The 17814-nt window shown below is 36.1% G+C and overlaps 1 protein-coding gene across 4 annotated transcripts in view; it reads right to left on the bottom strand.

The window, feature by feature from the left end:
- Nucleotides 1–17814, bottom strand: part of slc23a1 (solute carrier family 23 member 1) — a 59841-nt gene that overhangs the window by 21050 nt on the left and 20977 nt on the right. For all 4 annotated transcript variants that reach the window (XR_005636270.1, XM_039775771.1, XM_039775773.1 and 1 more), the window contains 4 exons: nucleotides 16960–17117; nucleotides 15035–15123; nucleotides 13517–13584; nucleotides 9029–9210 (listed from right to left, as the gene is read on the bottom strand). Coding sequence is in view for 3 of the 4 variants with exons in the window: in XM_039775771.1 (XP_039631705.1) it covers nucleotides 9029–9210; nucleotides 13517–13584; nucleotides 15035–15123; nucleotides 16960–17117 (497 nt within the window). In the remaining variant the exon portion in view is untranslated. The remainder of the gene's footprint in view (nucleotides 1–9028; nucleotides 9211–13516; nucleotides 13585–15034; nucleotides 15124–16959; nucleotides 17118–17814) is intronic.

The following is a 17814-nucleotide window of genomic DNA, read 5'->3' as shown; positions in this document are numbered from 1 at the left end:
GTCCAAACTGCAAGGTAGCAGTGCTACCACTGCGCCACCGTGCCACCCTTAAAGATACATAACTTACCTAATAATTTATGAAAGATACTGCATGTGCATACTGGAGTAATAACAGTCATTATGAGGTAATGAACATACTGTATCATTGAAGAAAATAAGGGAATCAGAGCACAACTAACTAAACTAAACACATCAATTAAATAAATCTCTCGAGTTAGAAAACCAACATTATGAATCGTGAAATTTGTTCTAAGCGAAAGAATAACATCACACATGTGTTGTGTGCTCTTTGTGTATTCATTGTTATTGCACTTTTGTTTAATTTTATTTCTTTGTTATTTTAGGCTGTTGGTAAAGTTGCATTATATGATACCCATTATAGTGTCTATCATACAAAAAGTGTGACTGCTTCTTTTACTGTCATAAACTGTGTGCTCTGCAACTGTTCATACTTTGTGAGCTACTCTCCTTACATCATTTAACTTGCTGTAGTCTGACAGCTTCCATGTCTGTTATAGATGGCTCATGTTATTGGCCTTCCCAAAAATCATGTTTGTAACTGATGATGTAACTGATGAAGGCAGCTGTATTTGTTTAGCTATTTAAAGTTAACTATTTAGGACATACTACCTGCTCGGCACAGATAATGATAGCTCTAAAAGTCATTAATTTTCTGTTTTCTGAATTATGCCTTGCCAATCAGGTAACTTACATAGGCTTACCCACTATGCAGTTTAACGCATAACCACTGTACTATTGTCATGCCATTATAAGAAACCTTGTTTTTTAGTGTAATTTAGAGGCCACACGATTGACAAAAACTAATCTGAAAAATCTACAAACATGTTGGTATAAGATGCATGTGTTTGCTTAATTGCTAACTTTCAGTTGGCCATGTGGGAGCAAGTCCAGTCCTGGGTTAGTCCTGCCTTGCACCTTAGTGCTGCCAGAATAGTCCTTCACCAAATTACCCTGATTTAGATTAAGCTGGTTTTAAAAATGAACATAAAAGTCTAATAAGTTTGAAATATTGTGTCAAGGAAAAAACCTGAACACTATAATAGAAAAAAGCAATATTATAAATGGCATTGACTAACTGGTAAGAGCTGCCATTAAGTTTATTCAATTTTGTTTCAAGTTTTGACTGTTTGCTAAGATTAACTTAAAAGTGCCTCAACATCTTAATTTAATAACCTGTATTGTTTGTATATTTCTTTAAATTTCACACTGCAATGTTTCATTTAAATTTTGAATCCTAAGCCTGAGTACTGTCTATGCAGAATCTACATGTTCTCCCTCATGTTTGTGTAGGTATTAGGTTAACTGCTGACTCTTAAATTGACCCAATGTGACTGAGTGGATGGACCTCTCTGCCTTGTATAGAGATGGTGTCTATCATGCACCCAAGGAAAGTATAGATCACATTTACCCATTTACCCCTAACCTCAAAAGTAAATCCCAAATTGGACGAAGCTAAATTAAGAAAGTTATAGTTTTATTACTTTGATATGTTGCCTTCTTTGTACAACACCTTGATGTGTGCTGTACAAAGAGTTGATTGATAAGGTTATTTTGGGAAAATATATGAAAAATTGGTAACACCTTAGTTTACATACTGCAAAGATGCATCAATTACTCATTTACTCTTATGTACTGTAACAAGACCTTAACAAACACTTCTTTGGGTGTTCATAACACTAACAGAGCATCGATGCACAAAACTTTGTATTGTGGCTTAACTGAGATAACATTTCTCTTGATATTACTTATTTAGTATAAGACCTGTGAATCATCCATATTAATTAGTACTCCAGGGTGCAACATGAAAGCAGCTTGCTACTTTCATTGAGGGAGCCAGAATCGGGTGTGGAGGGCAAACCTTGCCAGGAGGAGTAGAGGAGTCAGAGAAATGACCAGGACAGAGAGAACGAGGGGAAGAAAGAAGACAAAGACAAAGAATTGTGTGCCTATGCTTTGGACTTGTGCTTGTGCTGTGGGAAAAGCTTCCAGGGGAAGAGTTTAACACAATAAATCTTCTTGTTGATTTTATACACTTGAGTCTGAACCTTTGTGTCTGGCGTTTGGGAAACTGGGGCACCCCCTGGTGACCAGAATGCATTATTTGAGCATATAAAGTGAAGCACTGACTTGATGCTTTTAGCCCTTTAATAAAAAAAATATGTGTATTCTTGACGGGGTGCCAGCCCTCTTGGAATTAAGTTCTTTGAAATAGTAGTTGAGTTACTCCTCCCTACCAATGTGGACAAAGTAGAGTAAAACACACTGAAATTATGCACATAGCTTGCATGCATGCTGAAGGTTAGTAAGTATAGCAGGAAAAAGCCCATTTAGATAAGTAACAAATTTATAACTTCTTCCACCCAACAAAATCAGACAATAATTAAGGCTTCTTGTGTTTTTCAGGATTTACTCTCTGTTTATAGTTTTCAAAATCTTTTACACTATAGTCAACCAAAGGTAAACTATGAAAGTAACATGCATGTGTTTAAATGGCAAGATTATCTGGTTTCATTTCTGTAAGTTCAAAAGCCCTACCAGCCTATTAGAATTCCACAGATGTTGCCCATCCATTCTTTCTAGAATTCATTTCATGCTTCTAGCAGCATCTACATAACAAACAAGTATAATTAAATAAAATAAATGTGTTCACAGACCATACAAATGCAACAAATATTGTACCAACTGCCAGAAAATAGTAATGCTAGACTGGATATGAAATCATGAGTTTTTGCTATAAGCCGTGTTGTAGCATATTTCAATCCAGTTATGTAAAACTTATACAGTACATCCTCTTTCTTATACTTTCTTCTTTCAAGCACCATCAACATGTGTTAAATAAAATAATCCTAACAATTAGACAGTATTAAGAAATACTACTTTTACTTGAATAATGTACTTAATAAAACAACTGAGCATGTTTGCCATTTGAATTTGCCTGTTTATATTAAACTAAAAATCACCGGCAAATGCTATTTATTTTAATATCATTGCATGCTAGAAAATATCCTGCTTCCTTAACAAAAAAACAAGATTTTGTAACATAAAAGTAGGTTCAATTTGTCTCATAGTAAGCAGAAATGGCATTTTTGTTTGGAGAGTTTTGTTACCGTAGTTAGCTTGCAACATGTAATAGACTTCGTTAAGGAATCCGGCTCCTGGAACTCAGTTCCTATGCAATTAGCCACATCCCTAATTCCAGATTCTTTGGTTTATTGTCTTGTTTCAGACTTTTTCTATTTACTATTTTGACTATAATTTCCATTTGTTTAAGGTTATAGAGTGACTTACATTTTTGACATTTTATCTACCCTGAAGTTACCACTAAAAATTGATCACTCAACTTACCTTTAGTCCTTTAAATTATATCTCCACATCTTTCAATTGCCTCATGTTATCGAACCCAGAGCTGTTAACTCTGAACTGGAAACAAAGTATCATTACCCACTCAATCCCAGTTATTCAATAAATAAGCAAAAATTGTTAGGAAATACAAAGTAAATATCCATACACATTGGTGAAGAAAGAACATGAAAGTCCTTCAAAAAAAGGTTTAACACTGCAGTCACACTATTAGTGATTTCATTGTAAAATGTTTAAAACTAAAAACAGTATTTAACACAGGCAGGTTACAGTGAAGGAGCACCTAGATTTTTGGGTCTGTTTGTGCGATTCCAAATGTGAAATTAATTTTGATACTGTTGATTTACTTTATAACTTAATTTAATCTTTAACTTATTATTATACTCTCTCCCCTTTCTTGCCTCTACAATATCAAGTCCTAAATATGTCCCAGCTTTAATGTTTTGTAGACATCATTATATCAGAAAGGAAAAAAGAAGGATGCTGTCCCAATCCAGCACACCAAAGCCTGAGTGTCAGAAAGGTCATAATTGGACTGTATCATTAGTTCAAATCAATTTGGTCTATCTAATAAATGTTAATTTAAAAATAAGAGGATCACAGTTGCAATAATCAGGGGTATTGGACACATTGATTTGATTTTGTTTAGAAATTATTTTTGTTTTGCAATTTTGCTTGGTCCCAAAGTGTTCAGTTGGATAACAGAAGTGTCCTATTATTGGACAAATATTGTGGTGAGTGTCAGAGATTTTAAAATGTTTTTCCTTTTGGTTGAAGGCAAGAGAATCATCAAGGTCATTTAGCAGGATCACTGTATAGAACTCATCTATTATCTTCACTGTGTTTGTAGGACAGAACCAAATTAAGTCAAAATTAAAGACTGTTCAAAATCAAAGACCTTTTTTCTAAATGTTTTTGCTTTCCTTTATCTTCTTGAACATTAAATTTCTCATAAATGTCCTTCCCTGGTTTAGTAAAAACTTAAGACAATTTGTAAGTTGTTCTGCCTTTTTTAATAGTCTTATTGACCTCACACACCACATTAACTTGTCTAGCAATTTAATATTGACAGAACACAATGATAGAATGATACAAAATAGAAATTATAAATAAAATAAGTAAAAGGTGTCAAAATTAATTAACAACACATTCCTTACAATCTGTTTGTTTTGTTGCTTGAACAACAAACATACAATGTGCAGTTGCCAACAGATGGCATGTCGTTTTATATATAAGCAGGTGCAGAGCTCAGCATGCTGTCAGATTTTTGTGTAAGAGAGTTTCTGCCAATACTTTCGAGAAAAACAAAAGCATTACTCAAAGAAATAAGTAGAAATGGGAGGCAAAATTGTAAAAACAGAAAAGAACCTCAGAACAGATTTTATTTTCCCCAAAAAGAAAAAAAAAACTTAAATTGGTTTAGGAATATAGTGATATAGTTAATGGGGGTAGGTGCCAAGTGCAATGTGATGAAAATGACAGTTTCAGTGGCCCATCACAATTTTCTAGTGTGTGCTACAATGATTTTTGCACACAGAACACACCCAATGCTTAAACAACTGTATATATACAAATGGAGTGCAAGTTAAAAAATGCAAGGTGGAGAGTGCGAGGCAGGTACAGTATAACAGTCTATAATCTTGCATAGTGTTCAGTAAAGTCAAGAAGTATGGAGAACTAAAACAAGGAACAAAACATATATATATATATATATATATATATATATATACATATAGGTTTGCTATGTGCTATGTACTACAAGAAGAGAGCTGCTGTACGCTCAGCTGCACTATACAGATTGCGCTGATGCTGAGGACAGAGACATCACTTCCTGACGCCCTTTTTTCTGATATCTGACAGGCTGGTTTCACAAGACTTTTTTTATTTTATCAGGCCTCCTCTTACCTGCCCACCTCCACATCCTCTTTGCTTGTGAACAGCCGCTCCGCTCCCTTTATTAGCATGTACGGCCCCCTTTCACCTGCCCACCTCTCCATACTCCTTGCTACTGTATTAAACTGCTACACACCTGCTATTACCATGTACACCCTGCTCTCACCTCCCCATACTCTTTGCTTGTGAACTCTGCTACGCCTCATCGCCGCTATTAGCTTTAGCAATATTTGCCCACCCGCCCGCTCGTCCCTTGCCATCTCTGCAGATCATTAGATCTGCCTGTGCCTGCTGATCTGTGGCTGTCATCTCACAATGTCATGCAAGATGACAGCCGGGCACTCAACTAAATTTGCCAGAAAAGACGCTAGGGAGAACACTGGAGTTGCAAATGCTCACAAACTTCAAAAAAGACTTCACCTTTAAAATTACGCCTCAATTAAAAAAATCAGGCATGTATTCCCACACAGGCCTGAAAATTCAAGATAGGCCTCACCAGCAGTCATTAAGCATGGTCCACCAGACTTGAGAAGCAGGCTTGCAGATTATACTTGCCAAATAGAGGAAAACCTTATAAATTCAAGAATTGAGTGGAGAACAATGAAACCCCTGGCTCAACAGACAAAAACAAAGTTTATGTAATAATAAATAATATCATTATAATATCATATGTAGTGGTACAACATAAATACAGTATATTATTGTTGTGGGGTACAAAAACTGCACATTTTGGTTTATATTTCCATTATATTTTGTTCGATACAAGACCACAGATGAACTACATTCAGGACAAATCAAAGCAAGTTTTCTACCCAGATATACCTCACTGTTACAGTAAAACAGCTGTTCCAACAAAGAAATGAAGAAATGCTGGTGGCTCAATGACTTTATAACCTGAGAAAGGATGGACACCTAATTTTACAGCCTAGGATCAATCATGTGTTGTGAAACCATGGCATGAAACTTTATAATAAATATGACTCATTTTGAAAGCAACATCAGAAGAAGAGAAACAGCAATGACGGAACAGTGACGTCAGAAAAGAAAACAAAGACACGTATGACCAGTTTTCATCCAATCGTCAGTTAACAACATTTTCATGAACATTTTCATTGCTAAATCAACCGCCGCCCTGGGACATTCATTCTTGTCATCTGTAACTTTTTCTTAAGCTTTTTCTAAAGACTATATATATATATATATATATATATATATATATATATATATATATATATATATATATATATATATATATCCAGACATTTCTATCAGTCTTATTTTTTATTATTCTTTGTTCCAGTGGTATTATTATTGTTCATGTAATAAATACCATGCTGCTTTTAACTTTCTATGCTTAGTCTTAATGTCTAGAGTGATTGAAGTAATAAGTTAGATTTCTTTGAGAACCTGGTGCAGCCAGAGATTTGCCATTATCTCTGTGCTGTGAGGTTTATTAAGGCTGCGAGTGATAGCTCCACTCAACAGTAGGGAACAGTACGTAAAGTAATGTATTCTTGGCTGATAAATGGCCTATAGTCAAGAGTGACTATAGAGTTGAGCCTTTGTATGTTTAAATCTATTCTTGTTGACCAAAAGTAATATTTAGGTCTGAGATATCATTAAAACATTGTATGTTGTTTGTGCTGATAATAAGTAAGTCTCTTGAAGTGCTGAGTGGCAGGCTGTGTTATTCCTTAAGCACTTGTACGGTTTAAAGTGCTAAAAGTTAATCAGCGTATATGTGTCATTCATGGGACACTGTTGTGGTTAGGGTCTGTGTGTATGCTTATAGCTATGTATGTGTGTGTTCATCTTAAAGTGCAACAGTAGACCAACCCAATAACAAACTTGGCGAGAACACTTACCCTTGAGAAAACAGGTAAAGGGTAAGTAGAGGGAAATACTACGATAATACAATTATTATATGCAATAATAATAAAAATCATTATCAAAAGCTAAGCACCAAAGAGTTCAAAAACCAAAAGCATTAAAAATGAACACTTACAAAAGATACGGGAACACAAAAATGAGCCGAACAACAAGAGCAGAATCTAGTTAATGCCTCATTTGATCTCAAACGTACAACTTTTGTTTTAACAGTACTTCATACTTTCATCTCATCTCTCAACATCTCATCTTCTGAACAGCCAAATACTTTGTAAAATTTATAGGTATTATCATTTGTGGCCATTTGGGGCATCTCACACCCCAAACCCATATCACAATTACACAACACAAGCCCCCAGCTCAAAATAAGATTCTTATTTTTTATTTTTTCCTTTAAACAGGATTCTTTTCCATAATACAGTTAAGCTCAATTCCTTATTATCACTTTTCTTTCCCTGCCTCCCCTCCAGATTAACTTTTCTTACTCTGCTCCGCACTCAGACTCACTGTAGTGAGCAGGAGCAGCTACTTTTAAGGTCATACCAGAGAATATTTCAGGTAAACAATACTGCCTCCAAGAGGCACTCTATAGGAAACTATAGTCTATTTCTGGCAACTCCTACCAGCAGCTCTTAAGGAACCCACCAAGGCTGCCAAGTGCCCCCTGAAACTACAACTCCCATGCAGCACTGCAGATGTACAAATGGGAACTTTGGCAAAGTAATGCTTAATGACAAGGGCACATCAACCATCCCAGCCAGGACACCCATCCATCCTTGCCATTTATCTATGATAAGGGCCTCTTGGCCATGTAAGAAAACATCATCCATACCAGCTGGGATGCCAGCCCATTCTTGCCTTCCATTACATAATACTTCAAATTCATCCACTGCTCTCATTGTCAAGACTGCTGGCCAATGCTTTCATCACATTTTAACTCATAATTTGTTTATATTTAAAATTAACAATTTAAGGCCCGGTTCACTTCCTGGGTCCTCCCTGTGTGGAGTTTGCATGTTCTCCCCGTGTCTGCATGGGTTTCCTCTGGGTGTTCCGGTTTTCTCCCACAGTCCAAAGACATGCAGGTTAGGTGCATTGGCGATTCTATATTGTCCCTAGTGTGTACTTGGTGTGTGGGTGTGTGTTTGTGCCCTGCGGTGGGCTGGCACCCTGCCTGGGGTTTGCTTCCTGTCTTGCACCCTGTGTTGGCTGGGATTGGCACCAGCAGACCCCCTGTAGTTAGGACATAGCGGGTTGCATAATGGATGGATGGATGGATGAATAATTTACCATTAAGTGTTCTGATCAAAACACTTTACCAAAACGTCTGAGAACTTCACTAAACATTGCTATCCATGTAATGCTCCATAGATCGACCCACATTATTGACCATATCATTTTAGATACAGGTAGAATTTCTGTAAATTTGTGCTGCAGTATGTTTAGCTTTAGAGTATATATGTGTAAAGTTTTACATTCTTACTCTGGGTTTATGTGGTTTTCTTCCTCTGTTTCAATATATGCATTTAAATTTCTTTCAGTAGCTAAGTAAGACTGTGTGTATGCATTTCAATAAAGCAGTATCTTATGAAACTCTCACATTGCCAAGATATCGTTCATCACACCTTGATCCTGATCAGAAAATGCTCTGGACCAATTAATTGTGGACAGTGCAAAAGTAAAGAACAAAAAACACTATTTAAAATATACATATATATAATGAACATTTTGCAAGGAATAATTCACCTAAAAATCTGATGAAGTAGCCTTATCCTTTCAGAATATTTCCCCAACTTAATACACCAGTCACAACAAAACACTTACAAATTATGCATTCATAAATCCAAATAAAGACATCAGTCCTTACAACAATGAAAGACCCCAGTGAGATCCAGCTCGGTCACCTGCTGCTTGAAACACTGAGAGGCCAATCAAAGAAACCGTTGGTGTTACAGTCAAAGGTCCGATGTAACTGAGCAGCACACCAGGCAGACCAATCAGTCCAATCACAACTTCAACAAGGCTGGAAACAATGATGGCTCCTTGTATCTGTACAAAAAGTGTTCCATATTGACATGTAAGATATAATACATAACAATTTAGATTTAATATAAATGATTAAAGGGTGATAGACTTTTAATCTGGGACTCAGTGAAACAGTAAAGTTAACAAGACAGAAGACAGCAGAATAGGAAAGTTTATAAACAGCAGAGAAGTTTCTAGTCAGCTAGTAGTCTGGCATTAGCTAAGACAGTTCAACAGGAAGAGGATCCTGCACATAGTTTCCCTGTTCCTTCATTCGGTTTATAATATTGCAGGTGTCTGCACTACCAAAAGGGATGCAAAGAGTCTGCTGCTGATCTGACCACATAACTGTTCAAAACAAAGGGTGACAGAGTATGGGCAAAGAAAACCCCTACTGCATCATGTGCCTCTACATGCTGAGATCACATACAAAAGTAACAGGTACCAGACAGACTTAAATTTTGCTTCAAACTGTTTCATTTTAATGAAAGAAATACTAAATAGACTTATAATATACTTTTAGATAAAATATATTACTCATTTCTTTATATTTACTGTGATATTTATTTAATTGCTTTCCGTACTGACTTTATATGTATTCTATATGTATGTATCCTTTTATGTATTTGTGATGCTATCATTTTATTAGCATTCTCTACATAATTAATCATTAGAGTGGAGTGAATTAAGAATTACTTTATTCATTTTTTTTTAGAGTCAGATTAAATTTTGTTTACATTAAAACATCTGTTTGGCATGAAATATCATTAAGGAAGTGTGCCGTGTTAAACCTTTCTGTAATTACTTCTGATGTCCTAGTTTGCAATTAATTTTAATGAGAGACATATGAAACAACTTGTCCCTTAAGATGTGCTCAAGTATTTTCCAGTTGTGGACACATTTAAAAACTGCATACCCAAAGTCAAAACTGAGTATTTAATAACAAGGAAATTATAAAAGCCAATTGGAAAAAACAAAAAAGAAGTCCAGCATAAGCTAAGAGTTTAATTACAAAACAAGTAGAAACTTTGAAAAAAGTCAAAGTCAAAAAAAAGTCTTAAACCTGCCTGTAATCCATTCTCTATCTAAGGCAAAGTTTTGAATACATTCTGTTGTTGTTTTTTTGACAGTAACACAAGGCTGGGATTTAAAATTGCCATTTTTAGAGGGCAATGGATTGATGTTACAATTCACAAAACACATGATTAACAACAAGGTCATTGCTAATAACAACATGATGGCATCCATTAGAACAATACACAAAGTAGTGGTAACCATATGAAAAATGATAAAAACATGAGTGATATCACAAAGAATAATAAAAATAAAAACAAATAAAATTATGACCAAAAAAACAAAAACAGAAAACATTAAAGATACTCCTACATAAACACACTTGAGTCTGATTTGAGTCTCAATGAAAATATCAATAATAAAGCAATTAATTTAAAGAGGTCTTCATCTGCTAAAAGTAATGCCATCAACTGGCAATGATGAGTTGTGTCTGTATAGTGTAGTGAGTGAAGTTCCAAAAAAGAATCATATTTACAGAATTTACAGACTATTACAAGTCTCTGTACAAATCAGACTGTTAATGAAGGTGGACAATATACAGATTTCCTCCATAAATTAGAACTGGAGGCAAAAAATGCATTTGTTAGAGTAGAATATCTCTCTACTGTACTGCTCATTATTAAGATTAGACCCAATATTTCAGTCTGGTTGAAGAAAATATACTGTACCCTAGCACAGCTATTTGGATAAACAAGACACATTTTGAACACTGCATGTTAGAGCATGGAACCAGACAAGTCCACTGTAGACAGACAATTTAAAACAAAAAGAAAAGAAATAATGAGTGAGGGTGACTAAAAGCAAAGGGACAGACTACTTGCCATGTGGTAAAGGCCAAAGTCAGCATATGTCAGTGTCACTGTAGTCACCTGATCCTCGTTATATAACTATCAATGAACACCCTACCAACATCGATCTTTTTACCTTCAAAGGTAAAAAGCATCAAAATGGAGGCCAGAGGTACTAGCATTATTCTTAACAAGTGATAAGCAGCTCTACACAATGCAAAAAAAAAAAAAACTAATCTGAGATCAGGTCAGCTCTTAATGTCACCTATTCAGGATGTAAAGGAATTGACACTCCTGATGAAGAACATCTCAAGTGAATGCCCGCAAAAAGAGAGAAGTATGATTAGAATTGTACATTACTTTCCATATCTTGGCTTCTATTCATCTGATAGGCCAGATATACTACAATCATCCATCTATTTTCTGTTCTGCTTAATCCAATCCAAGGTAGTGGGTAGCTGGAGCCTATCCTGGCAACATCAAGTTCAGGGCAGGAACTGTCTTTGAAATGGGTGTCAATGCCATATAAGCACTTTATTACTTATTCTTATGTAGTGTATTTCATATATATATATTATATATGTATATATATTTTTTTCCTATTGGCTGCGGTGGGCTGGCATCCTGCCTGGGGTTTGTTTCCTGCCTTGCGCCCTGTGTTGGCTGGGATTGGCTCCAGCAGACCCCCATGACCCTGCAGTTAGGATATAGCGGGCTGGATAATGGATGGATGGATTTGCTATTGACAAGGTTATTAAAATTGACAACATGGGAAACCAAAATTTAGGAGACAATTGTAAGATTTTTGAAGGAAACTTACAAGAAAAAGTGCAAAAAATGAAAAATGGTGATAATGTTGTAGAAGTCAGAAAATCAAATGAAAGCAAAGTGAAGGTATACGCTATGATATTACTGCAAATATACTCAGTGACCAATTTATTTGGTATACCTGCTCGTTAAAGCAAAAAACCTGCAACTCCAAACAGCCAGTCCTGTGGCCATTATGACACTTTTGTCACTGTCCTGCTCCACTGACAGACTGAGGAGATCGTTCCTCCTCCACACTATGCGACTCTTCAATTCCACCCGGGGCAGTAAATGCTAACATTAATTTTATTTAAATTTTTTTCATTTTTTTACTATTTAATTTAATATTGTTTCTTTGTATCAGTATACTGCTGCTGGATTATGTGAATTTTCCCTTGGGATTAATAAAGTATCTATCTATCTATCTATCTATCTATCTATCTATCTATCTACACCGTTTGTCTGACTGCTTGGTTATAACTAAGCATCATGTGAAGCCATTACTTACTGTACCTAACTACTGCTGCTGATCACGTGCATCCCCATATGGCAACAAGTATATGCTTCTTCAAATGAATACTTATTATTTACTAAATACTTTTGATTATGTTTCATCTCTCAAAGTTTTAATGAATATTGTTTTAATAATTGATTTTGTTGTATCTTATTCTGGTTTTGTACCTTTTGACTTGTGGATGGAACCTCGGGGTGCAAACTTCGAACAACTACAATGCAGCTGATGGACCACCGTAAGTCTACTCATTCAAGGCTGTGGGTCAAGGTCTTTTGTGGGATCTTTAATTGTGAAAACCCCTATTTTGGATTTTAGATTAGATTGTGAATTCTGCTAGATTTTTCTTATCTATTTCTAGTTTTTGGAATTTGAGGTTTATGATTAGTAGTTCACTGACTGGTTTTGCTACTTTGTAGGTTGCCTTTTCAGTTATAGCTTTTGCTATCTTTTGCTTTTGTTCTTGAATTTTAGAAGTTTGATAAAACTTTTAACCTATAAAGGAACTTTGTTTTAATATTGTTGGTCCAAGATTTCTTGATTCCTGTCCTATTTTGATATTTTCATCATTTTTGAGTAGTTTTGGCCATTTTTCCCCCTCACACTCTGTGTAAGCCAAAACCTGCTTTGAGTTTGGGGAAGGGTGGATTTTGATTTTTTGGCCTTATTTCAAGCCAGAAGCTGCATTTTGGAAGCAAAGCCATTTTCAGACTAGAGTGCCAGCTGGGAAATGTAACAAGGATAATATGCCATGGCACAAACAAAATATTATCTCCAAATAGTTCTACAAATGTGACAGTGATTTCAGGTTAATCCAGTGGCCTGCATAGTCCCTAGATCTCTGCCCAACAGAGCACTTTTGGGGTAAAGTAGAATAAGAGGTTTATAGTATGAATGTTTGGGTTACGAATCTATAGGCACTCTGTGGTGATACACCACCCAAAATTACAAAAGAATGGTTCCTGAACCTCAATGAATATATGACTAAAGGATTACAATTTTTTTGGAGACAAAAGGCAGTCCTAGGCAGGCTAGATTGTTGTACCTAATAAAGTGTCCACTGAGCTCATATCACTATTAAATAACATCTAAAACATTTTTAAAAAGTTTTTTTCTCTGAAATAAATAAAAAGAAAAAAAAAATGTTTACTTCACGGATCCTTGGCTGCCATATGTGGGAGGTGTTCAAGGGCAAACTCCAGTTGCCATAAATCTGATCTAAGGAAAAAAAAAATTCTTGTGACACACAAATTTTCTCTCCATTTATAAACAACAACAACAGTCTAATAGGGTCATGGAGAACTGGAGTCTGCCTTGGCTTATAATGCAGAAACCAGCCTTGGATAGAGTGCTAGTCCTACACATGGCGCACTTACTGACCCCACTAAAACTCTCACTTACTTTTATCATGCTAATTTAGGGATACAAATTTACATAACCTGCATGTACTAGAGATGAAAAAAAACTTACATGGATACAGGACAAAAGTTCACACTTCATACTATCTGTGTGGGGAATGCCATATCTGTATGGATTTCTCTCTAGCACTCCAGTTTCCTCCCACATCAGCTTGAAATTGCCATAATGCAAGTGTAGCCTGTGACTGACTAGCTCAGCTTTCAGCGATACTGCTGCACTGTGCCTCAGTAGCCAGCCAAATGGCCATATCTAATGTACTAAAAAGTTTGGGCTGCTAGTTACTGCCCATACTTGGAGTAACATGAAATGATTACTGAATGATATTTTGTAGAATTAAATATAGTAATGAGTTATCCCGCAGCTAAAATAAACATTTGACAAAGGCTTATGATTAAATAAATAATCCACCATTTGTCAAGACTTTAATCTTTAGAAACTGGAGATGACATAAAAGTTAAAATGATGTACAGTATACTACAGCTTTATATACAGAACCCTGCACACATATAAACAAAGAAAAGTAAAGGTTGCCAAACAATTCATCCATCCATTATCCAACAGGTTATATCCTAACTACAGGGTCATGGGGGTCTGCTGGAGCCAGTCCCAGCCAACACAGGGCACAAGGCAGGAAACAAACCCCGGGCAGGGCACCAGCCCACCGCAGGGCATGCAGACACACACACACCAAGCACAATTTAGGATCACCAATGCACCTGCATGTCTTTTGACCGGACCGGAGTACCCGGAGGAAACCTACGCAGACACGGGGAGAACATGCAAACTCCATACAGGAAGGACCCAGGAAGCAAACCCAGGTCTCCTAACTGCAAGGCAGCAGCGCTACCCACTATGCCACCGTGCCGCCCTCCAAACAATTCATCCGTACCTTATTCAAAGGAAGCAACCTAAGATTTCCTTGTATTATTTAAGTCTTTTATTACTTTTTTGAAATTGTGGTGTAGTTTATTCTGCAGCAATATTTATACATTATTTAATATTTCTATCCACACAGCCACTTGATTAATTGAACCCATTTGTTCCAATTTAGATACTCGGAGCCGGAGTTTGCCTAGGCAGCTTTAAGCTCTAATTCTCACTAAGGATTATGAGAACATTTAAATGTATTACTTTGGAAGTTTGAAATATTTTCACATATACAGGACTGGTAAATTTCAGTAGCTCTGCACTCTGTCAATGCACCATTTTTTTGTTAACAGAACAAAAGTATCATTTGAAAATTCATTACCTTCTTCTGGGCATTTCCATTTTTCTAAAGCAAGAATAGACCTGGCAGGGATGAGAAAGGCAAATGCACTTGCCTGAAACAAGGGAAGCCTGTAATACATTTTAAATTAGAAATGAGTTACTAAAACAGAAAAGTGTGACAAAACTGTAGGCAAATAAAGATTGGTTTTCAGTGAATAACACATTTCAGACGTTTTCTAGTGATTTTGTGAAAAATAAATTTCAGTGCTGAGGCTCAAAAATGACAGCAAGAAAAGGATGTTAGAGAGGGCTGGCATGGGTATAGCATTTAACTCCAACAAATCTGATTAATCATTCATCTATGAAACCCGCTTTTCCTATTTCAGTGTCTTGGGAAAGTGACACCTAAGTTTTCAGCATCATCCATAAGGCAAGAATTAACCCTGGACAGGACACACAAATGACCAAAAACACATACCAAGCCAGTTTACAGCCATTAATTAACATCCCTGAGAAGATGGAGGAAACCAGATTACCCAGAGAAAAGCACCATGAACAGAAAAAAGAAGCAAACTCCACACCAGGCCTCAAGAGTCAGTCTGTCTTCAGCCTCTGAAATGCTTTAGAGTGCGTTTTTATGACCCACTCACTTCTTGGATTCATTTTCCTTGTTTGTATACCATTCTGTAGCATTGTTGCATCGCTTTTACTAAGCAGATAACACTGGATGCATAATGAGAGTACACAGACTGAGAAGGCGCATCATAACATTGAGTTTATGTTCCTCTCTGATGCCAGCCATTTATAGTGATAAGGACTTAGATTTAAAAGCTGAACAGATTCTTCATATAGCAGTGTGGTGCCATCACTAAAAATATTTTCTATTAAATATTCCAAGAAATCCATTATAAAGTGAGAAGGCCATGCTGTGAATTTCTTATGTAATTTGCATGGCAAATTTGAAATTTGATTAATTGATACTCAGGCTGGGCATAGGTTGGTTAAACATTTATGTCAGGACTTCTGCATCTGACAAAAGAAACATTGAAGATCAGTGGTAAGTGCAGTAAAAAGGTATAGTGAATTTCATTGTCATTTTTAAACTTAAATGTAGCCACAACTCAGGGATGGTTATCTTGCTTACTATAGTTGAGAGTTTCACTGTAACCCTGAACATGGACACTGGAACATAATATTAAAAACACACAGACATTGACCAGGCGTGATGTAACAGAGCTAATAGCTGTGCTACATCTGGTGAATACCAAATGCCTGGCATTATGAATGCCAAATGTATAACATTAAAACAATTTTTTCAAAACATATGCCATTTTTTGAAGTTTAGGCCAATTCTTTTCCCACCAGCACACTGTATTTTCAAACCCTGGTGCTTATAGCTTAATTATTTATCTCTCATGAATAACCTTATAACAACAATATTTTTGAAGGCCAAAGAAGATAATATGGTGAAGTTATTAGAGACACAGCTGTACAGCTCCAGGTACCTAAATTCAGACACTATGCCAAGACACTGTGTGGAGTATGGGCAGTCTGCCTTCCTATGAAGTCCACATCTTGGGTTGATCCTGTTTTGCACAAAAAAGTAGCTGTGATAGGCTCTGACCCCTTCAAAATATATAATGGAACAGGGAGGTGCAGAAAATACAAGGATGGATGGGTTTCAAAATTGAATAATTAAATAAATTTCCAATACAATTATTATTTATATGGGAACTTTGTCCAAAGTAAGTAATATTGTGGTGCATAATACAATTGTTTCTATATTTTAAACACTACCAGGTTAAAGGACTCATCCATTCTCTTACTGTCAGTCAGACGTTAACACTGAATTGCCAACTCACAGCCTACACGTCTATGGTGAGAACCTCATTCGCTCTAAAGGTACATGCAGAGTCTGCCAAAATTACGGACAAGCAAATGTCCACATACTGCTGAGGTACATACCTGACTCCAAGTGTTGTCTGGATGAGCGTTGTTATTCCTACACATGTAAAAATCGTTCCAATTAACTGACTCACTGTATACTGATCTTTCCCAACACATAAAGATTCAGCCAGAAGAAATGGCACAGCAATAGTGCCACTGAAACATGTTAGATAATGCTGAAAAACATAAAGGATCTCATTAAACATGCATTACCGAATATAGAAGCACTATCCCTCATAATCTAAAAACCAGAAATGAACAATTGGAACATTTCCTGAACAGATACAATTAAGGAAATATTAAGCAACTACTGGTATAATGAGACTTGGTGCCACATTCAGTGGCACTGCCAGATAATAATGGCTCTAGGTTCAGTTCTGGATCCAGAATTCTTCTGCTATATCTCAATTCTGCCTATGTCATTGGCCATTCCTCCCATTTGTAATTCACAGATCAAGCATGCCTTTCATAGAGTGTACTTGAGTGCTACTTGAAGCCTTTGGAGTCTTGAATTACCATTTTGCTGACCTCTGGAACTGATCTACTGATCAATTAAGGATTTTAAATCCACTTTCTCTGTTACCCTGCTCTCAGAACTCTCATGCTTTTGACCTTTTGATTCCAATTTATGAATATATCCCTTCCCTATGTTTACCTACATCTCTTTTGAAAACCTTTTTTGTAAGTTTTCGATAACTTCCCTTATGATTTTGTTTGCACTTTATTTGGTTATGAAAAGTACCTTTTCAAAAAGTTTATCTGCATCCTTCAATCATTCTCACATTGCCAAATTCATCCTTAAATGTAACCATCAGACACTTGCCTCCTATCCATATGTGTTAAGGTTCCAAACTTAGTCAACTGTACTTTTCT

Source organism: Polypterus senegalus, chromosome 13 (genome assembly GCF_016835505.1).
Source record: "Polypterus senegalus isolate Bchr_013 chromosome 13, ASM1683550v1, whole genome shotgun sequence".
Lineage (NCBI taxonomy): Eukaryota > Metazoa > Chordata > Cladistia > Polypteriformes > Polypteridae > Polypterus > Polypterus senegalus.
This window is presented reverse-complemented; position numbering and strand designations above follow the sequence as displayed.